The sequence below is a fragment of the Anser anser genome (assembly GCF_964211835.1).
Source record: "Anser anser genome assembly, chromosome: 1".
NCBI lineage: Eukaryota > Metazoa > Chordata > Aves > Anseriformes > Anatidae > Anser > Anser anser.
This window is the reverse complement of record NC_139720.1, coordinates 70,693,316-70,717,405: the sequence shown is the minus strand read 5'-3', so window position 1 is coordinate 70,717,405 and position 24,090 is coordinate 70,693,316. Positions and strand designations below refer to the sequence as shown.

General features: G+C 35.6%; 1 protein-coding gene across 19 annotated transcripts in view; it reads left to right on the top strand.

Moving 5' to 3' along the window:
• CCDC91 (coiled-coil domain containing 91) overlaps positions 1-24,090 on the top strand; it is a 336,822-nt gene that overhangs the window by 265,833 nt on the left and 46,899 nt on the right. For 2 of the 19 annotated variants that reach the window (XM_083819594.1, XM_083819587.1), the window contains one exon: positions 10,595-11,949. The exons of the other annotated variants lie outside the window; for them this stretch is intronic. In XM_083819594.1, the coding sequence (XP_083675720.1) occupies positions 10,595-10,717 (123 nt within the window). In that variant the 3' untranslated portion in view covers positions 10,718-11,949. Of the gene's footprint in view, positions 1-10,594; positions 11,950-24,090 lie in introns of those variants that run through there. 19 annotated transcript variants of the gene reach the window in all.

The window sequence follows — 24,090 nt, the reverse complement described above, 5'->3', positions numbered from 1 at the left end:
TCAATACTGAAGAAGTCCTTTACGTGTGGTCTCAGAAATGCCTGTCTGGATTGTAGAAAATTAATTTTCTGTTTCCCAAACCTTAAAGCTTGATTACTTATTTTAATACATATATGATTACCACTGACTTAAAGCTGAATTTACCACAGATCTACTGCAGGATAATTTTGCTTATTGAATTTCTTCATGTGAATCCATCAACTTTAATCTACAATGGTAACATAATTTTAGAAAGATATAGGTATTTCATATGATATCATCTTTGCTTCTGCTTTCAAGTATATGCTGTTTCATCCTATCACATCTTATAATCAAAGTCTCATTAAAATGAAAACTGTAAACCTAACAGTTAAATCAAGCAGTCATCAAGATTAAGAGGTAGGACTATTTATTTCCTACTACTTTAGTATGCACTAAACTCCAGAGTGTTGTTGGGGATCACTTTGCTTTACAAGTAGCTATGTTTTAGTGGCATATAGTATCACAATTTCACAGGAAACTTCAGATAATCATGATATAGTCTTCTTGATCCCTAAGTAGAATCTAAATAAATCCCTAAGTAGAATAACTACATTCTGCCTTGTGATGTTATCTGTAGTTTCAGCATTGTATATAGCATCATTTTTCACATCCCAGTCTAAAACGGTGATTTTCTTTTGCTGTCTGTTGTTAACCACCTGTTACATTCCTTCTTGGAAACAAAGGAATTGTGGTCCTGGTGAATGCCTTATTAATGAAGAATCACATTTGATACAGTATTTAGAAAGCCCTCATGGCAGTGGAATAGCAGTGGGGAGATTTACCCTCTGGTTGCCCAGTCATGCACCTTATTAGGGTAGGTTTTTCAGTTTGAATCTGCTACAAACACTAATGATGCAATGATTATTTCTATTTTGCTTATATATGCCCTGATAGTGTAAAATTCATTCTCTCAGTAATAAAAAATATTGTACTTATTATTATTTTTTCTGTCTCTTTTCAGATAGGCAGGATGATTCCAGTTCTGTAGATACCATCTTAATACTGCAAGGCAATTCTCTTTGTGACTTACCATGAGCCTTTCGGATAACATGTTTTTCATTTGATTTGATAACAGTAGCAATTTATATATGTAGGAAAATTGTTGTTGCTTTTAACTGAACATGCTTACCCTAGGTTAATTTGGAATGTTTGTGCATATTGACAGATGAAGCAGATCTTTGGTACCAGATCTAGAGCTCAACCCTGTACTGCACTCGTTGCTTTACAGTAAGGATAGTCTGATAGTCTTCAGGCACTTTCCTGGAGAGATGGAAATCTGTGGTTATAATGCTTCATAGAAGCCATCTGTAATCTCTGCCAAGTCATTTGTAGCCTTATTAAAACAGGATGTGATGGTGTTTAAGACTGATTTGGGTACTTAAAATGGCTCAAGATTGAAAACTGTTAAGGACTTCTACCATCCATAAGGACCCAGGATCTGACAAGCCTGGATAGAAAGCAGTATGAATTATTTACATATCCTTAATTTAAGTTCTGTTATATATCTTTAGTTCCTTCTTCCATATCAGAGAAGGTGATCTGATGAATCTGCCCCTTAGTTACTTTGTTATTAGTCTTCTGCTTTGTGCCTATCTTGCAGGGACTGTAATCTAGTATATACTAAGATCTATACAGACAGCTCCCAAACACATTTCTTTCAGAGGTTTTGCAGACTTTGTTGAATTCTATGCTGTGTATAATCATATGTAGTTTAGGAACATATATAGCATAAGTTCACTTTCATGGCTTCCCTTGTGAAACAGTCGTAACGATGTACCCAGAGCTATCATACAAGTTTAGCTGCATAGTATCAATGAGGATAACGTAAAAGTATTTAGAGGATGATCGGTATCTATGTGATTTGTATCCATCACAGATAATTTCTTGCCTTACAAGTAGAAGAAAATATAGTGCTCAGAAGAAAACACGAATCTGTCTTATGTGGCATAACATATGGGAAGTAGGGTTTATTTGAAACCAGCCCAGTCTAAGCCAGTGTTACTCAGCCTGTACACTATAAAACATCAGAAGCAGTCTGCAAAATAATTCCCCATTCTACTGTTTTATTAATTCAAATATATGCATTTTTCACATAGTATAGAGGTGCCAAACTTAATTGTTTTGCTATTTAATTAGTAGAACTGATCTATGCTTTCCTAATTTTAAGTAGTCTGTTTGACACCCTGCAGTAACTCAAGCAGAGAAAAACAGCAGATGATGATATAGGGATATTTTTCTTTAGAAATAGAAGCAGGAGATATTGACACTGAAGATCATTGTGTGCGTTTTAGTACAGGGCACTAGAAATGGCAGAGCACACTTTGTTTTCAATGTCTATAAATAGAAGGGAATTGTAAGAACTTCACTATTCCTAGTAGCTATTATGTCAGCATTACAAAATCCTGTGTTCTTGGAAAGATTGTATAAGCAGTCAAAGACTATACATATTGATAGATTCACAATGGAATGTCACTCCTCAACAATGAAGAGAGAACAGAAAGATCATTATTTAAAAAATAATAATCTGACTTCCTTCATATAATCAGCATTTTCATGCATCAGATAGTAAGCTGTAAGGAACATGCTTGCTTTCTACATGTTCAACAAGTTTCTCTAAAAGCTTTTGTTTTGGAAACCTTTAAAAATCAATGAGGTGCATATCCACATAATATACATGAGTGAATATACAGGAGAGTCCCTACTGTGGTCAAAATTTTACAAGCACATGGAAGTTTGCAGCTTCAGGGCCTAAATTTGTAAGATTATACAAGTGCATTTCATTGTATAAGATATCCAGATACTTAAGTACTGTTTGAATACATTTCTGTATGTTTGTATTAGGTATGTTGAATCTGATTGCTATTCCCATCAGCAATTATAGTAGCAATTTTGGTAGCTCTCTATATTTAGCGTATGGCAATAGTCTTTAAATAGCTCAGTAAAGAAATCCTATGCTCCTAATCTATTAAGTAGGTAGGTCAAACCAGAGGTTTATCATGCATTTCTACACATTAATATTTCTATTATTGTCTTTTTAGATAATGCCTATTTTTCACCTTTTACAGTAGTCCAAGCAGGTGCTGCAACCATTTTAGTTCCTTTATGCACTGAGTCTAGCTTCCTTAATTGAAAGCAAATTTCTTTCTCTGATTTATATGAAAGAAAGTTGGTATTTTCTTACATTCTTGTGTCCAGCTGGGAGACAGTGGAGAGAGCCTGAGAGGGTTGACAGGGTGTTTTCTCACCACCTTCAGCAGACTAGGCAAATCTGTTTTAAAGATGTCTCCAACATATGGTATTATTTTAATGGTTTCACTGATCAAGTTTAGAGTATAAAATCCTTAAGGTTTAGAAGTTCCAGCATTATTTATTTAAGGAAGAAGAAACATTCTCACATGGCAATGTAATTTGTTAAACATCACTCTTTCTAGAGGTTCTGTCTGGAACACTGATAGCATTCTAATGTGTAGCAGATACTGTATAAATTACAGCCATGAAGCACCTTGTTTTTATATACTTAGTACATGTTATCAATAGTAGAAATTCACAGGTGGACAGACAAAAAATGTCCTGTTCTGGGATTAACTCTAAAATAAGCTCTGCTGCACATATGTACCATATGGATCTGTTTTCCTTCTCATCCAGTAAAGGAATTAGAGGAAGTAGTTCATTGTTTCCTCATCCAACTCACAGATTTGCAGGTTCCTCAAGGTAATAAATTTTTATATGGTATTTTTAATGTGCTAGGGAAATTTTTAAAGCCTTCTGTTGAACCTATGGGGAGAAGTTCATGTTAGTGCACTGGGAAAGCTTTCTGAGCCCATAGTTTTACTAGAAAATATAATCACATAGCTGAACTTCTGTAACCATGGAATTTTTCAGAATCATGTCAGGCTAATTCACTAGTGTGGGCTAGTTGTGGAAAAAAAATCATAAAAATTGCACCAAACAAACTTTTCATTTTTCTTCAAGGAGAAATGTCGGCAGATACAATTGTGAGAAGACATTTATGAGCCTGTAATTACAGTGTAATATTCTGCTGAACTCTAGGTTTGTTAGTCAACATACAGTACCGCATATGCAAAGAATCTTTGCACTAAGTTTAAGTAGTCCATTTCAATGTTGTTTTTTTTTGTTTGTTTGTTTGTTTGTTTTTCTCACTGTGAATGGGGGCAGGATGAAACTGTAAAACCTAAGGTTTTAATTATACAAGAAAACCTATAATGTTTCAGAAATTATTTGTTCTCATTCATAAAAAGTAGCTACAGTTAAAATGGATTTAAAATACAGGTCTTCATCCACTTCTCACTGAAGTTTGGACCATTCTTTAGAAAGTCCATTACCCGTATTTCATAATGCAGATTATTGTTAAAATGCTTTAATGAAGACATTACATATTATTACAGATGTACATATAATTAGGCATAAGAAAAATACCTAAATTTTAATTTGATCACAACACCAACAGTTGATTACAACCAAGAATTTGCGTTACATCTGGAATAACTGCTCCATGTACAACCCAGCCAATATTACATTAAAAATGCATTGTATAGAATGGGTCACTAAATTATATTCCTGATTCTTATGGGACTAGATTTTTTTTCCTTTGGACCTTAATTGTTAAGTACATAAATATTTAGAAGAAATATTCTTTCATCATGAGCACATTTCACTAATATTGTATTGTTCATGGAGATATCCCTCGAAGTGTTGAGTAAACAATATTATGGTAAAACTACAGAATTAAAAAAAAAAAATCCAATCTTTTAATGAAAAATATTAGTTCAATTTATTGTTAGTTTAGGCTTGTATTAGCTTTCTGCAAAGAAAAGGACATTTAATGAAATTATCAAAAAATTGTAATCAGAAATAAGTTAATCCTCATTAATTGTTTTATAGTTATTGCTTTTTTAAGTTCTTTATTTAGTAAATACATATAATACAAAACCAAATACAAAACAGGAAATAGAAGTTATAGTTCACAATCAGTGAATAGACAAAGCTTTTTTATATTATCAATAACGAAAATATGTAGAGAAATCAGGACTAAATAAAAGCAGATAAACTTGCAAGAAATACTACACCAAGATCTTGATTGCTTTTACCTACAATGTTGAAATGTCCTCTTTCTACTGAATATTACTTAGAAAGAGGAAAGGAAGATGCTGAAATATGTAGTTCATATTACTAGTCACTTTTAAAAAAATGTGTGTAATGATGCCACGATGGTGTCTATAAATAATTACTTGTGGCTAATCAGTTGCAAAGAATCACCTTGGCAATGAATTCTATTCAACAACTAATAAGCAGCTACTAGTAAAACTAAATAAACTGAAAGCCTTTATGTCACCCCCATTAATCTAGACCTGCCAAGCTTGATCTTCAGAACGCATTCTCTTACACATCAATCTTAGTGTTTTCAGTTCCCCAAAACATTAATTTAACATTTGAATTTGCATGGACATAATTTTCTTTGGGTGACAAGAGTACTTTTCAGGATTTTAAGTGTTTTTTTTTTTCTCCTCTATGGATTAATAACAACGTGTATATCACCGTACTAAAATGATTTCTTTATGTTTGCAATACTTTGTATGACTTGTATCATATTATTAATGAGTTTCTTAAAAAATTATCAGGACTAAAAAGCTGATTTCTGATTTTATGATGTTTAAGAGAAGCTGCTATGCTTCATTGAAATTGTAACATAATGATTATTCTTTATATTTAATGATTATTCTTTATATTTATAATGTACGTGTGATCAACTATAAAAAATACCAGTTATAAATAAGAAATTAACAACTTTGTACTCAATAATCTTCATTCTTTTTAAATCTCTGGTCATGGTACATGTTGAATCTTATGATAAAAAGAAGATTGCAACTTCAGGGAGTTTGTTAGTATTACAAAGCCAGAATAATGAGTGGAATTGCATTTGGCTATCATTTGAGTACAGATAAATTATTCAATACACTTTTTTTTTTTTTTTTTTAGAAAGGTGTCTACCATTTTCTACAGATACAAAGCTATTTGGTGTTGGAAAAAGATAAAGCTTGAGAAATAGTTTTGAAAAATATTCTTGTAAACATCTTAATATTTATACCAAAGGGAAAAGTGAAGGATCTATTTGTAAAAAATTTGCTTTCTTCACTTTTCTGGGTGAACTTAGAGCTACTGTGAGAATAATAATAAAATATGTCTTTACTATGATGAAATTAGAATTTTATCCTTAAATCTTCATCTTGCACTTTCCAGAAAATATTTTATTATTTACTAGTAATGATAATATAATTCTGATATATAGTAATTATTTATAGAGTTCTGACTGTGTTTCTCTTCTAGCAATTCGAAATGTTTAAATGGTTGGAGAATAGTTGATAGAGGAAGCTAAAAACTTATGCCATAAAAGTCTCTTTCTTTGTGGGTTATTATATTAGGGAAATTAAGTGAATGCTCTTTTTTTGTTTGTTTGTTTGTTTTTGTTTTTTTGCTTTTTGTGTGTGTGTGTGTGTAAGAAACAGTATTTTTTACTTAAGGCATCAGACACACAGATTTTCTTTCAGAAAATTTGAACTTCATGACAAAGGCTAAGAAAATGTGGAGCCAAGAATAATTCTTAACTTTGGTTTGAGCTATGTATTTATGAAGTGATTCAGGGCAAGGTGGATTGACTTAAAATAAAATAGAGCAGTCCAGAATGAAAGCAGTCACCTGGTGGCAGTATTCTTCACATCTGCATATGAGCCTTTAGTTTAATTTCCCAAATTCTCGCTTCCATTGATATATGAGTACTGTTGAGGCCTATGCCTCCCTTCAGGGCATGCCTTGTGTGGCTCAAGGCACATCATTCTGGGTGGTCTAAGGATATGACTGAGGTGGAACCCCACATGGAGTCTCACAGTCTCATCCAGTCACCTTTTGGCCAGAAAGATGGTGGAATAACACCAAAGACCTCGAAAGTGGACTAAAGGTGTTTTATTCTAGGCAAATGAATGTGTCTTAATGATTGTGGGATTTTCGGGAGTGGTATAGACTCTGTGGAGTTGAGGAACTCCTTTTCCAAACTATATATAGCCAATTTGTCAGTAGGTTCCATATGAGTACATAGCCAGGCAAATTCTGGTTCTTTTTTTCTCCTCTCTCTTTCTCTCTCTTTCTCTCTCTTTCTCTCTCTTTCTCTCTCTTTCTCTCTCTTTCTCTCTCTTTCTCTCTCTTTCTCTCTCTTTCTCTCTCTTTCTCTCTCTTTCTCTCTCTTTCTCTCTCTTTCTCTCTCTTTCTCTCTCTTTCTCTCTCTCTCTCTCTCTCTCTTTCTCTCTCTCTCTCTTCCTTTCTCTCTCTTCCTTTCTCTCTCTTCCTTTCTCTCTCTTCCTTTCTCTCTCTTCCTTTCTCTCTCTTCCTTTCTCTCTCTTCCTTTCTCTCTCTTCCTTTCTCTCTCTTCCTTTCTTCCTTTCTTCCTTTCTGAATAATAATAATAATAATAATAAAACTGTAAAAAGATAAGAATATAGTATTGAGTATCTTAAACTAAAGAAGTTCAGATAGACCTTTAATGCCAGGGGCATTAAAAATTTTTTAATAAAGTTATGCCAATGGGACAAAACATACAGAATTGGGAACTTTGAACTGGATAGATTTCATATGATGGAAGAAAAACATTTATTAATACTTAAAACAGCGATGGTGTGATGTAGAAAATCTCTTGTGTGGTGGATCTGGACCAACAGTAAATTTTTAAGTGTCTACAGAATTAAAACATTTGAGTTGGTTTGGTTGTGTGAATGCTCCATCCCTAATACGTTATTCACACTGATTACATTTGCATATGAGTCACATTTAGTTTGAATTTGCCAGATGTCCATTTATGTTTATTTAAATAGAGATCATTCTATGAAGTGAACAGGACCTAAAAATATAGAGGGAAGACTGTTTAGAAAAACAAAAATGTCTTACATACTTCCACATCTAATGGTATGTTATGCAAGCAGCAACACATTAGTGTTAAGGCACTGTTCAAAAAAATTGTCTGTTCCAAACACTTCATTAAACAATATATTATATAATGAAGCTTCACTGGATTTTTTCAGTTTCTCAGTCAATTTCTCCATGAATGGGAATGTTCTCCTTCTGAACACATTTAAATGTACTATTTTCAAAGCCAGCATCATTTCACTGTTTTTTGTTGTTGTTGTGTCATGTGAAGATCCTGTCTTTTAGAGTGTTTTGTCATTTCCATTTTGTCATGGAAGAGTTTTAAAATGTACTGTCAAGGTAAAGCTTAAGGGGTGACTGAGTTCTGAACTTTTATGTTATTGAATTTACATAGACTTCTAACAAGCCATAAACTTTTCTAATGGACAAAGGGAGACTACCAACTAACCACTTGAGCTCAACAAAGACTACCCAAACGTGTTCTTAATTCATATGAGACTTTTAAAATGTCTCTCTAGCTTCATGAAATTGTTTTGTTCATATTGTAGCCAATTGCTATTCACATTAAAAGTACATTAGTATTTGGTGAAATAAATGTAACAGCATACAGTTGGAGATTGATGCCTTGGTAAAGTTATAAACGCCATATCAGAACACACATCAGGTGAGCTACTTTGATCTCTTTAAAGCAGAATCTGCAGGGAAAGGCTACACGAAAAGAAAATGGACGGCTTAGACAAAACTCTTGGTCAAAGCTTAATAAAGAACTCTTATCTAAGGATACAGATGATTAAATATGCCATAAAAGGAAGACCTTTGAAAGTCACTTTCATGCTAAGCTTGTCCAACTGATACATCTACAAAAAGTAATAGAGTTTGATGACATAATATGTTTAGAGAAGTAGGTTTCCCATGTTCTTTCTTAAGACATAACATGCTTTTATGTGAATTGGACTATATCTACCCATTCCCAAAGAAATATAGGTCATAAGCACAAAAACATCTACAAGCTTCTCTATGCAAAATGCTCTTTATATTTTGGACCAGAGAGGAGGAAAGTGGTAAGATACCTTTCAAAACAGAAGAGATGCACCGTCACAACAGTGTGTTAATATTGTTCTTTGTTCCTGACTGTCTTTTCTAGATACATCTTTTTTAGAGTTTGGTTTGTTGTTTCCAAATCTGTCATGTTCTTTTCAATAGCAACTATTACTTAAGTATATCAAGAGTAGACTTTCTGAAATTTATTTGAACTAGATCCACTTTAAAATCTGCTGTAAATCAGTGGGCTAGGTTCACATCAGACTAAGAGATGCAAAAATTTGAACAACAGCTGGAAATTTGTAGGACAATAAATAGAATATATATACAAGCAGATGTATATTACTAAACAAGAGTTTTATGGTTGTGTGGCTTCTAGAAAATAGGTGTGCATTGTGCTTGTGAGTGTAATTGACACATCCATCATCATTGAAAGAAAACGCCAAAATATTCAAACTACTTGAGCCTGGTTTTGCATTTCAGGGTAGCATAAAGAGCAGCGAAGCACAGGCTCATAACAATGTTTCCCTTTGTATATTCAGTCACACTGCTGCAGCTATGTCATAAAGACATCTTCAAAATGAAGCAGGAAGATATCGCTAACTTTGCCTTATAGTCTTATTAATTTTAAAAAGTGGATTTCTGTTCCAAAACAAAATGTCCATTCATACAACTAACTGAACTGCCAAGTAATGAGCTGCCTGCATACATATGCAGAGAGATACCATAGAATCTGAGTTTTTATTGAAAGCTATAATTAAAAATGTGAGTACAAAGCTTCATACCACTACCTTTTAGTTTCACCCTGTGTCAGTACTGTATAAGTATTTAGTTAAATTTGTAGCCAATTAAAGTGAGGTCATGTGGAAAACATTGCGCAGTTGCAATATTATTCATTTGATATTTGAACTGCTGTGCATTTTATTTACTATTGTTACACTATTTAGCAAATTCAAATACCTTTTGGTAAACCATATTTCTATCTAATTTGCATGTAACCCAGCAAATCTTGTCATTGTGTTCTTATCTTTTTTGGAGGGAAAGAAAGGAACATTTTCTGTACTGAAAGTAAGTATATAGTTTGTGTTTGTCTGACAGTATAGGATTCCAAAAAAAAAAAAAAAAAGTTGGAATAAACAAAGTAGGCAGAAAATATTACTTTTCCTCTGGTAACTATTTAAACATGTTGCTATTTTAATTAAAAGTAGACTTTGAATTTTTGAAATATGCAGCCATATGTAGCATTTATTTTACAATAGAAGCAGTATCTTTTAACAGCAGCAATTTTAAAAGATGCTATGGGGATTTGTCTACTGTGGCAATTAGGCTGTTAAGGTTTCTCAAACTTCTTACCATTTAGGATTTGATAGCTGTTGGCAAGTTACTTTTAGACTTAATGTACATTTTATTTTGGAGAGGCACAAATACCTTGTGAAAAAGTTGTTACTAAATAGCATGCACAAAAGACTGCTTTGTTTTGTAGTGGTTGTTGAATTTGGTTGTTGAATTTTATTAATGAATACGGTTGAATTTTTGCTGATTAAACCCTAAATTTATTTCTAGGTTCTCTTATTCTTTCTTTCTTTTCTTATTTCAACAGCTTGATCAAGTTGTTCGTCAGAGGAATCTGTCTAGTTTGGAACTTTTCCTCTCATGTGCACAGAAACAGTTAAGCATTTTATTAAATGAAGATCCCACAGCTACAGAGGAAAAGAGAGACTGACAGTTGCTGTGCCACTGGTACAGTGTGATTTGTGAAGCTGCAAATCTTGGTCAGGCAAATAACAAACGTCTCCTAATCATTTGAATTTGTATCATTGGTTCAAGACTGATCTGAAACTATACTTGATAGAAGTATCTGTGGTTTTTTTTGTTTGTTTGTTTGTTTTTTGACTACTATTATCAGAGTGAAAAAAAATAGGAAGAAAAAAATCACATGAAAAATATTTTTTATTTGTGATTTTATTTTCATTGTGGTTTCTATTAGCCCATGACTGAAGTTCTAGGTAATGGCAGCAATGATGAAAAAGATTCCCTGTTATGCCTGGTTTAAAGGTGGTATCACGTCTTGATGTGATTGATTATTATTTTCATACTTAAAGAAATGGAGAAAAACAGTTAAATATAGGTACAAGTCCATCTCTGTTTCTCAAGGATATGCCCAAGTGCATTGCCTTGAGTGAGCCTGAGAAGCTTATCACTTCTCATTACTTTAGATGTGTAATAGAAGAATCAGTACTGAAACATAAGTTTTGACAGTCATTTCTTCAGGCATTTATAAACAACTCCAGCTCTAGTAATAGAAAAGTTTAAAAACTAAACAGTGCAATTTGTTAGTGTAGAGCATTGCTGTAACCAATGTATAGTATGTATTTTTATTTCTGTTCTACAAAGCTAGTCTGATTCCAAAATTCATTTTCTCATGAAAGTATGATTAAAGTGACTGACCTCAGTTTCAGGAAGAAGATGTATGTAATTATGTGGAGACTGATATTGCACTGCCTCAGTGGAATTTCTGACAATATAAGGAGTGCAGCATGCTGACCTCAGATGCCCTTTTCAAACCCATTGAAGGAAGTAGAAATACTGCCCACTGACATCTGTTTAGTGGGCTTTGGATCAAGTCACAGGTCTGTGACTGGGAAATTCTGTGCCTACACTCTTTTGATTGTAGATTTGGATCCTTAATTAAAAGAGTTCTGATTGAAATAAAGGAAAATAAAAATACTTTTATAATACTGAATATAAGTAAACAGAGAATGATACTTCTAATGCTGAGTTTGTGATTCAGTGGGGACTCATGGACATTGTTTAGTGTAGTTCTATTCTGTGGTGGTTGTGATTTTTTTTGTTTGGTTGTTTTTTTCCACTGGCAGTCACTTTTCATAAATCACTTTCTTATAGCAATAAAGAAACTCTAAATAGTTGCCTAAGTATTTGGCAGTATGAAATATGTATTGCAGAGTGTTTCCTTTCATTTATTTTTTTTCTATGCTCAATTTTTGTAATTAAACCATAGTTTTTGTCTTCTGTATGACTGCAGAGATTTACTGAAAAAGTAAATAATGCACTTTTTACTAGGTGATGATCTCTTCCTCCAAATGTATGAAAATCCAGGCATCTTGTTGATATTTCTTGACTGACCAGTTTCCTATTCATTTGGCAGACCAAAAGCTACTTTAGTGTTACTTAGTCCAATCTTTTTTACCTAGGTGAAATAAACAAATTATAGGGTAATGAGAATTTTGTTTTGCTTTGTTTTGACCATCTGTCCTTGTCGTCAGTTTCGCTATGAAAGAGATTTGTTGCATTTCCACAGTGTGTGATTATGGAGAAGAAGAAATTTATGACTGGAGTCAGTAAGATTTCACTGGCAGCTATGGTGTGTCTTCCCCAGTGTAACATCATGTGTTAATCTCAGCTCTTGAATATTGTGATTACCACAGGGAACTGTAGGGTGGTGGTTTTTTTCTTCTTCTTACTTTTGACAGTTTTAGTCCACTAGGTTTTCTCTCTACCCTGCTACCCTGCTCTACCTCTCTATCTGTGAACAAAAGTGCAGAATTAGACCACAGACATATGAAATCATACTGGGAGCTTGGATTACATTCAAAACTAAAAGTCTCAGAGCAGAAGTTCAGATATCCAGCAGCAGAAGAGATATATAGTTTGCAAGCTTTGCAATATGCAATAAACTCCATCTTCTCCACATCACATCCAAAGCTTTAGAGATTATTTTTAGTTTTCATTATTTCTGCCTAATCATGTCTGCCTGTCATCAATAGTTTGTGGAAATTTGGGAAGAGGGAAGGCAGGGAGAAGTTTACAAAAGCCAGTCTAGCTCATGGCAGGTGACATCACAATTTTTTTTATTTTATTATATAAATAAATTTATTTATGATGAACTAAATAATGGAATTTAAGAGAAAATAATAAGTTTGAAAGCCTACAGGGTAGAACTTTGCCACTGAAGCATGGCATTTAATGTAATTTTTCACTTCTATAGTGAAGTATCGGTATTCTTTATATTCATGATAACATAAAATAATTTTGGCAAGACTGATATGTAATGGGAGAAACAAGAAGCCCTAGAACTAATCCTTAGACACAACAAACACAAAACTAAAATGTTCAAACTCATGAGTCTGCAGTCTAGAACATGAAAAGCTCATATAACATACATTATATATGATTATATGCTTTATATTAGAAATGAGCTATAAATCTTGTTACATAAACATATGACTTAATCAGTTGTGTATATTAAAAGCTACCTGAAAGGTGATAATAGATCCAGTGTACATAATTATATCTTTCATTAGCATCAGTAAGGCTCGCTCTATTTCACCACTTGATGACCTGATGATCTAAAGCAGAAAAGATCAGAACAGTGGGGTGTCTAAGCAATAATTTAATGTTAGTAATGGGTATTGTGGTATCATACTGTCCTACACGTTCTCGTTGTATTTCTCTATGTTTCTTTTGGCTCCCTGTCTGCTTCCATTACAGAATTCTAGATCAGCTCTGAGACTATGTATGTACAAGTCATTAGCAAAGAAGAAATCAATTTCCACGCATCTTTGTATACTATCAATAACTGAGATGAAAAAGTATTTCAAGTTTTGCCTTGCTCTAGGAAAGTCTTTGTTAAATAAAAATGTTATTTGTCTAAGCATTACATTCCTTCACTATATAGTACTATAACTATATAGTAGTTATTTCAGAGGCTGAGATTGCATTAGTGTTTTAAGATTTTTGTGCATCTTTACATTGGCTTTTGGTCAAAAGTTGCCTCATGTCCTGCCAGCTCAGTAAATGGCAGTTAATTCCTGACTGTCTGAAATTATCCACATAGACATGACCTTAAAGGGCCTAATTCCTATTCACACTGAAGCTCCCTTATAGTACACCAGACCCTCCTCTTCCACCGCGGATTTATGTGCACATATTTGGGATTGCAAAACTTTCCCCTCCCCTTGGATGGAGAGATTTCATCTTGTTTCCTAACGGGTAATAGCCACTGATTAGAAATTGTTCAAGTGAACACATATAATTTATACTCACTTTCAGATCACGTATAGTGTCAATGCAGTAACAAATGGACTTAGTGCAAATGTAAAATAAGCTTTGAAAGTCCATAGTGCAAGTATACCCAATCTAGCTTCCAGCCAGTTAGCCGTCTTGATGCCAGATGGGTAGGTGTTAAAACATGGTCTAATAGTCATTTACATCTTTCTGTCCCTAGCTGTATTGCAGCCAACGCTGATCTACCTGAAATACATAATTTGCTTTAACTAGTTTAGGTACTGTAAGTTTTGATGCAGGAGTGACTAACTTGTGGAAAACATTGTTTTGAAAAATGTTTCATGGCCATTCTGAATACTGTCTAGAAAGAGTTTATAACATCTGTTATTCCTTTATCAAATAATTTTAAAAGTGACAAAGAAACATTGGTCTGGAAAACAGTTTTTACATGGGTATAATTTGGGCCATAAATATTTATATGCCTTCAGAAACAGTCTAAATGGATGTTTTCCTTTTCTTTGATCTGTCAAAAAATATTGTTCTAAGGATTCAAGAATTAGTCACCTATCTGCTAGTATAGCTTAACCACAGTTTAATTATTTTAAACCCCACATAAAATTAATAACAATGCTGCTAAATCAGGGTCATACTTGGACAATTCGCTATCCATGAGGAAATGGTTGGCGACCTGCTACGGAGCTTGGATGTGCGCAAGTCGATGGGGCCGGATGGGATGCACCTGAGGGTACTGAAAGAACTGGCGGAGGAGCTGGCCGAGCCGCTTTCCATCATTTATCGGCAGTCCTGGCTATCGGGGGAGGTCCCAGTTGACTGGCGGCTAGCCAATGTGACGCCCATCTATAAGAAGGGCCGGAGGGCAGACCCGGGGAACTATAGGCCTGTCAGTTTGACCTCAGTGCCAGGAAAGCTCATGGAGCAGATTATCTTGAGGGTCATCACACGGCACTTGCAGGGCAAGCAGGCGATCAGGCCCAGTCAGCATGGGTTTATGAAAGGCAGGTCCTGCTTGATGAACCTGATCTCCTTCTATGACAAAGTGACGCGCTTGGTGGATGAGGGAAAGGCTGTGGATGTGGTTTACCTTGACCTCAGTAAGGCTTTTGACACCGTTCCCCACAACATTCTCCTCAAGAAGCTGGCTGCTCGTGGCTCGGACTGGCGTACGCTTCGCTGGGTTAGAAACTGGCTGGATAGCCGGGCCCAAAGAGTTGTGGTGAATGGAGTCAAATCTGGTTGGAGGCTGGTCACTAGTGGTGTCCCCCAGGGCTCGGTACTGGGGCCGGTCCTCTTTAATATCTTTATCGATGATCTGGATGAGGGCGTCCAGTGCACCCTCAGTAGGTTTGCAGATGACACCAAGCTAAGTGCGTGTGTCGATCTGCTCGAGGGCAGGAAGGCTCTGCAGGAGGATCTGGATAGGCTGGAGCGATGGGCTGAGGTCAACTGTATGAAGTTCAACAAGGACAAGTGCCGGGTCCTGCACCTGGGGCGCAACAACCCCAAGCAGAGCTACAGGCTGGGAGATGAGTGGCTGGAAAGCTGCCTGGCAGAGAAGGACCTGGGAGTATTGGTTGATAGTTGGCTGAATATGAGCCAGCAGTGTGCCCAGGTGGCCAAGAAAGCCAACAGCATCCTGGCCTGTATAAGAAGCAGTGTGGCCAGCAGGTCTAAGGAAGTGATTGTGCCCCTGTACTCGGCTCTGGTGAGGCCGCACCTTGAGTACTGTGTTCAGTTTTGGGCCCCTCGCTACAGGAAGGACATGGACGTGCTCGAGCGAGTCCAGAGAAGGGCGACCAAGCTGGTGAGGGGTCTGGAGAACAAGTCTTACGAGGAGCGGCTGAGGGAGCTGGGGTTGTTCAGCCTGGAGAAGAGGAGGCTCAGGGGTGACCTTATCGCTCTCTACAGTTACCTTAAAGGAGGCTGTAGAGAGGTGGGGATTGGTCTGTTCTCCCACGTGCCTGGTGACAGGACGAGGGGGAATGGGCTAAAGTTGCGACAGGGGAGTTTTAGGTTGGATGTTAGGAAGTACTTCTTTACCGAAAGGGTTATTAAGCATTGGAACGGGCTGCCCAGGGAGGTGGTGGAGTCACCATCCCTGGAGGTCTTTAAAAGACATTTAGATGTAGAGCTTAGCGATATGGTTTAGTGGAGTACTTAGTGTTAGGTCGGAGGTTGGACTCGATGATCTTGAGGTCTCTTCCAACCTAGAAATCTGTGATACTGTGATACTGTGTAATTGAACTTGATGGAGAAACTGACAGAGTTGCTGAACTGCTCAGGGTTTGTGTTTGCATTTGAAAGTATTTGCCTTGTTAGCTGAAGGACAGGACTGAAATGTGTAGACTTCTCATTGTAGACATTACCTAAGCAGTTCACTTGCCATGGTGATGGAGTAGGTAAAAATGCCCTCATCAGGCTCTGTTGTATGAGGAGCATAAGGTCAATCTTACTTTATACCATTTACAACAGACACTCATGGTAGGTTATGATGATTACATATCTATGGGAGGCATTACTAGCATTATATTTATTATAAAGACTTACAGTAATCTTCTGGAAGTGCTAAGAGTTAACACTAGGTGCTGGTGGCAGCACAGTATTTAGTAACACAAAATAAATGTGATTTTTTTTTTCTTCTGATCTCATTTTTTTGTACAGTGTGTGTTTTACATTTTTTCTATCACCTTTTAGGACAATCATTTCCTGTAATAGATGTGATATCGGGATTTTATCCATGTCCTTCACACTGTGTAATTTCAACTATTTTAATATGCGTCAGAGATTCACATTCATTTATGTTGACTTTAATTCCTTGCATTTCAGAGTTACAAAACCAGCATTTTTCAGATGCTTCCCATTGTCCAGTATGGGTAGACAAAAGATGGATAGACAAAGAAGGTATTATTGAATAAACACTCAGGGCCTTCTACTTTTTTCCAGTGGTATTTCTAAGCAGTTTGACAGGAAATGCTGGGGAAAAATAAACTTAAAAAAAAAAAAGGTTGATTAATACACATTATCATAAAAATACAATTATCAAAAAAAAAGTTATAAATTTATCTTTTTTTTTTTTTTTTCCACATTTGGTAATAAATCTGTATCAGTGGATAAACATCACCATCAGATGGCAAGTCATGGATATTCATTCTCTTTCTTTAAATTAAAATATTTTCTCTTCTCACAAGAGTCATAGGGATTTGCACCTCTCTGGATTTAAAAATAAGCTTCATGGATCGCCTCTACATTACAATGGTAGGAGGCCCTTTAGCCAAAGGAGAAACAGAATTGTTTTTGCTGAGTGAACTTTGAAGGATGTTTCTGTTCCTGTACTACTACCATATTAGGGCAGCACTTGAGACTTCACATCAATCTTTCTACATAAATTTTCTGAAAAATAACTGGTCACCATGGTACACGGCCAGTCTCTATTTCTGTGGCAATAATTTTAAAAATTCAATTATTTAAACATCCCACTTTTTTATTTTGAACATAGATTAGAGAACATGCTTAGAGAGTGATAGTGAAGTTTTGGCTCCCAGGAATTCAGCAAGAATTCTGCTGTTTGCTATTTCCAGCTTGGAATGTCATCCTTCTTCATATTTTTTTGCATCTGCAATGAACATTATGCAAACAGCTTTAGGGTCTGGAATGGGTCTGTATGGGTCTGGAAACATACTGAGAAGTTGTTTCAAGAGCACATTTCATGACTGATTCTTTGAGGAAAATGTCAGTATTTGTTCTGCTCATAGTGAGGAAGAGGAGCTGCCGGCTGAGACTTTGGTGAGCGGGTGCATCTTATTTTTACTACTAAGAAGAATATATCTCCATATTCTTATTGAAATAGTTTGTTTCTCCCTTGGTACTTCAGAACTAATAGCATACTAGCTAGAATACTCTCGTATTCCCTACTAAAAAGCCTACCAAAAAAACCCCGCGTTGAGGTATATCAACAAAGTCCCTATCACAAAGGCATAAATCAAGGTATTGTAGCATGAGGCTTGACAGTAGTAGAAAACATGAAGGTAAATGTAAGGTGCTGCTATTTGTTATATATCCCTATTATTACTACTTTTACTTGGAAGAGAAAATGGGGACATTCTGAAATGCTATATCACCTGCAAATATAACAAGCCTATGATGTATACAGCTAGATGGGTTTTTTGATAAAAATCTCAGTTGAACCAGGATGAGTCTTAATAACTTTGTCAGGGTCAAAAAGTCATATAAATGACAACATCTTGCTTTAATTTATGGATTATTGCTAGAATAGGTCCAAATCTGTCCTGGAGTGTCAGTGGCCAAGGATTTCAGCAGGTGCTGTGCCTGAACACAATAAAACTACAAAACTGCATTTGGTCTGTTTGAAACAATAACATTAACATTGGAAAGCATAATTATTTCAGAAACCTGCCTGTATGCAATTTTCCAACTTGTGTCTTTAAGGTTCTTTTTTGTGTTTTTGTTTGTTTGTTTGTTTGTTTGTTTTTGTGTATATGTCAAATGTTCCATGCAAACAGGGCAAAAGAAGCAGTGTTTTCATAAATGTTTATGAACATGATGATGGAACAAAATGAGAAGCTGTAAGCTAGGTGGAATGTATTTTCTGCATACTCTTTTGATACTGAGGAAAACTCAGATGTATTCAAGAAAATGAAGAAAAAAGGTGAAGATTCATGAGTTTCCTGTGCAGTTTGCAGAATGAATCGTAGAATCATATGTTCGTAGAATCATAGGTTCATAGAATCATAGAATATCCTGAGTTGGAAGGGACCCATAAGAATCATCGAGTCCAGCTCCTGGCTCCACAAAAATTCAGACCCAAAAAATCAGACCATATGACTAAGTGCAGAGTCCAAATGCTTCTTAAACTCTGACAGGCTTGATGCCATGACTATGTCCCTGGGGAGCTTGTTCCAGCGTGTGACCACCCTCTCAGTGAAGAACCTATGTGGTTCCCAAGCCACCTGAGCAGTTTCTGTCAGGACTTGCCATTTTAACCAGGAGATCTCATCTCTTAAAAAATGGTACTAGATGAGAACCTGTACTTCAAAACAACATTAAAAAACAAAACAAAACAAAGCAAAAAAAAAAAAAAACTTTGCAAAACTTAAAAGCATTTCAATGCTAACACGTAGAGATTCAAATATGTTAGTCATATGTTAGTCTGAGAAATGTCAAGAGGGATTCCTAAACAGAATGTTTTGGAGGAATGATGCTTGCTGGGCGTACAACTGTATCAGGATGATGAAGATACTCTTGTTTAGTTTTTATGCTAATATTAAAAACCAAATTATATAAACAACAGAGATGTCTTTAAATGTCTGCTAGATAAAATGGAAAGAAATCCAGACATTGTGTTACAAGTTTATATATCATCTATTCATCTTTTTGGGAATGTGTTTAGGTCTCTCTCAGGTGAAATACTTTTTGATTTGAACATGTTACAGATATTGGAATAAAAAAAGCATGTTAGCTCAAGACAACAATGAATAATGTCTGCAAAAGACTAGTAGCTACACAGTTCATGAATGACAAGAATACTCTGAAGAATACAAATAACTGATTGTGGGATCAGAATTAAATTGCACTTAATTTGATTTCATCAATATATAATACAAATATCGTGGTTACAGTGTGTCTACCTAGTTTTCAAGACGTTTTTTTCTTCAGCACATTCTCAGGCATTTTTAAAGAACAAATGAGTTCAAGGAGGTGATGACAAGTCCTTGAGTGTTTTTAAGAAGGACCCAAGTGTTTGATTGGTTTATTAGATTTTTTGAGCCAATTGTTAATACCTATTCTAATGCATAAGCATCCAGAAGTGCGTGTTGGTTTTCACAAAGCAATCATATATCACAGTAGTCTAGACCAATGAGGTATCTTAATTATATTTTTCCTGTTGGTTACACTTCAAGAAGTCAAGCTGGAAGGTGGATTAAAGTTATTTATGTGCTGTATATACTATTAGTGTCATGAATGATTTCACTGCTGCTGCCTCCAGAACAAAGCTCAGAAATTAACAAGCTTAAAATAGATTTTGTACATTATAGTAAGAATTGATTCGCACTTTCTAGACTTTTTGTTGTTGAGCTCAGTGAGATGGATACTGTTTTCCTTTAAAACAGACAAAATTGGGGTGGCACATTCGCTTTTTTTTTTTTTTTTTAATTAAGAGAGGCTGTTTGTCAGTAATGGTTTCTATAGTGATCAGCAAAATATATACAATTAAAGTTTCCAGAAATCAGCAAAACCAGATATATTCTTTGGTGACTTGCAAATCAAGTAAGTTTTTTATTGGATTTCACTCTTAATTTAATCCTTTAGAGACAGAAGAGTTTAGGTAGAGTGAGCTATATTTTATTTTGTCTCCCCATCAGTGATATTAGTGAAGTGAGTAACACCATCTCATGCAGCAACCTTAGGGCAGAAACTAAAAGGGAAATTATCTGTGCACCATTCTGTTGTTATCAACATATTGAGAATTTGGATGATGAACATATTGAGGATTTGGATGAAATTTTTTTCTTCTTGAATTAAAAGAGAATGTTCAGTGAAGCCAGAATTTTAGTCTCTATTTCTTACATATATCTTCCCTTCTTGGCAATGAAGCTTTGAGGGAACATCAGCAATGCCACAGTCAGAAAGGACTCTCTGACAAGGAAAGAGACCCTGAAAAGCATTCCAGGCTGGAGTCCAGCTGGGAATATAGTGCATCCATCTCCAAAGACCTCTTCCTGCCGATTTCTCTCACCTAATCTGTCAGCCTGCTCAACGTTTTGGGGGAGACCTCTTCTACTTGTAACAATGACAATGTGTTCTGAGTCTTGGAGGAAAACGTTACCACACTTTCATAGTGACAGAACATCTTGTGCCCAGAATGGTTTCCTGAGATGCTCTGCTAGTGCATTGGCAAATTAGTCTCAAACTATATGTAGCTGCCTGTTATGGATTATATCACAGACACTTACAATACTGTACTGAAAAGAAAATGACTATGTTACAAGATCTTGAATATTATTTTCTGTTGCATCAGTGAAAACTATTGATATGTCTCTGCATAAAAAAAGGAGATGGCTAGCACAAGAAGATTTTCAGTATTGTTTTAATGAAAGGTATTCTTTTTATCTAACTGTGGCTTTAATCAAGAGTCCAGTGACCTTAACACTTAAGATTGGCTGATGAGACAGAATTACTCGGAAGAATGGTTTTCATCATCCTCTTTAAGATAGGTGTTTGTTTCATTTCAAATCAAGCTTGATTACCTCCAAAGCATGTGAAACAACTACCTGTTAAAAACAGCAAAAAGGATTCTCCATCCACAACCACTTCAATGTTCACACAGAGGAGATAATGAAGTAAACTCATTCTGTTCTTTATGGAAGTCCTATGGATCTGTTTCCACCTAATCCATGAGTGTAAGAAAAACAAAGGCCTTTGCTTGCCTTTGCATAGGCAGATACAATGCCTATATAATCCAGTTCTCCTCCTTTCATACTTTCCTATGCCATATTGTCCTATGTTGCTACAAAGTGGGAGCAGATTGTTAACAAGGTATAAACATGTATCAGCAAATGAGCTAAATGCTAGTTGCCATCATTGCTGCCAAGCTTTGGTCACAGCCGACATCAACATATCCTACAGAAATAGTATTGTATCATTTTGTTTTAGGCTCTGGTTTGGTACAGAGCTGATGAATACAGCTCTCTTTACATGTTTTAGGAATTGACTACTTTCTAATGTTTCTCATTAGAGAGCCAATATACTCATGCCTATATATGTAATTGCTTGACATTGCTATAAAATTCTAAATATTCAGACATTATGGTCAAGTATTCCAAGATCTTCAGATGTTTTTGATAGTCATAAAGTGTTTGTCTTCAATCGTCTTTTAATACTAAATTTTTAATCTTTTTAATGTGCCTTATAGTTTTGAACCCTTAACATTCTTAACATACTTATTTCTAAGCTCTCCACTGTAAATGCAGGTGCTAGGAAGTCTTCACACACACACACCCTTTATGAGATGTACGTGATCCTAGGAGATGAAGTGTTAAGGAAAACATCCATTATTATATAACCTCTGATCAAATCACCAGAGGAGCAGCCCTACCTAGGATGGATCAGTGGTTCACATGAAGTTATGTTACCCTTCTGCCCTGCTTCTCCCATCTTGCTGTTAACCTCAGTTACACAGTCATAACTTCACTTGCACCCCAGGGTGAAGGTTTGTGTTTAGATTTCAGGTTGACTTTACACTAATGTTGGTTTCATTTGTAATCCTGCGGTCTTCTGCTACAAATGAGAAAAAGCATCATGCTGTTCTGTCAAGTTTTCCTACGTTATATAAACTCTAACCTCTTGATAAACATTTTTCATTAAGATTATTCAGGAACAAAAGGATCTATCTCCTTCCTTGAACAAATGTCACCACTGTGGGACGTGCTAGAAAACAGAGGGACTTAATCTTGTGTTTGGAACTGTAAATCCCAATGCATCTGAATTGGTAGACTGCTTCTGATGCCTCTGTGTTACTTGCTCACCCACTGGAGCAGTAGCCTCTGTGTTTAAAGAGAGTATATAGTTCTCACTAGTTCCCGTTGACAGTCTGCCACAGTGCATAAAGTCATGCAGACCCCAGAATAATCACTCCCACAATATTTGGCTTATTACATACCAAACTGACAGGCTGCTAGGCAGCTTGGACACAGATAAGGCAAAAATATGGAAACCAACAACTGTGCTCAATGTGTCCGTATTATGTCGATCATCCTATTTAAAGGAAAAAATTCTTCACATTATAAAGGCTAAGTTTTACATCATTTTAATACAAAATTAACATAGTAACAATGTGCAGATACAATCAAAACATATTTGCAGCACCTGTGATTCGAATCTTGGCAATTATATTTTAAATATGATTGGCAACAACTAGAGAAGAACTTGATAACAATGAGGAAAGAAAGTAATTATATCCCCTGTTGACCATCCTGTGGATACATCTAAATTAAATTAAAAATAAAGAACATAAATAAAAATGGTGAATCAGAGGTTCGCAGCAAGATTAAAATATTACAAGTGCATTATTATGGATCTTGTAAATGTTAAATAAAGCAAAGACAATACAATGCACTTTGACCTACCCAAACAGTATTTAAAAGCATAGCGTATACAATGTCTTTTACTTAACTGGAAACAAGTAAAAAATTAATGGTTCTTATCATTCCCCTTTGTGAGATCTTAGATCATGGAAGAGTAATGATCCAATGACATTATAAGAAGTCCCCATTTAGTGTAGCAAATAAATAATGGTTTAATACTGAAATAAGACTAAGTTGTTTATTAAGTATGGAGGCTCTTTTTTCCAACCTTAAAATATTTGACACATAAGACATTGCAAATTAGTAAATCACTGTACCATACCTTGTCACTTTTATTGCAATGTCAAAAAGCTTTGCTGCTGTGGGTTTCCCAAAACAAGAAGCATAGCAGATATCAGGAAGCAGATGGAGAAAATGGCCCAGCATCATTAGTGATCTTACAGGGAAATAAAATATACTAGATATATTTGTTTAGAACAATTAGGTTTTTAGTTTCCCTTGGAAAAGTTGTGTCTTCACAATTTCCAGATAAGACTCTGGACTGGCATAATAATTCTAATCCATGTGAATTTTGCACACATGTGTGGTCCAATCATAGAACGGAATAGAACAATAGAACAGAACAGAACAGAATAGTTCAGTTGGAAGGCACCTACAATGATCATCAAGTCCAACTTCCTGACCACTTCAGGGCTAGCCAAAAGTTAAAGCATGTTACTGAGGTCATTATCCAAATGCTTTTTGAACACTGACAGGCATGGGAGCATCAACCACCTCACCTGGAAGCCTGTCCCAGTGTTTGACCACCCTCACGGTAAATAATTTTTTTCTAATGTCCAGTCTGATCCTCCCCTGGCACAGCTTTGTGCTGTTCCTTCACATCCTGTCATCGGTTACCAGGAGCAGAGACCAGCACCTCCCTCTGCACTCCCCTCCTCTGGGAGCTGCAGGG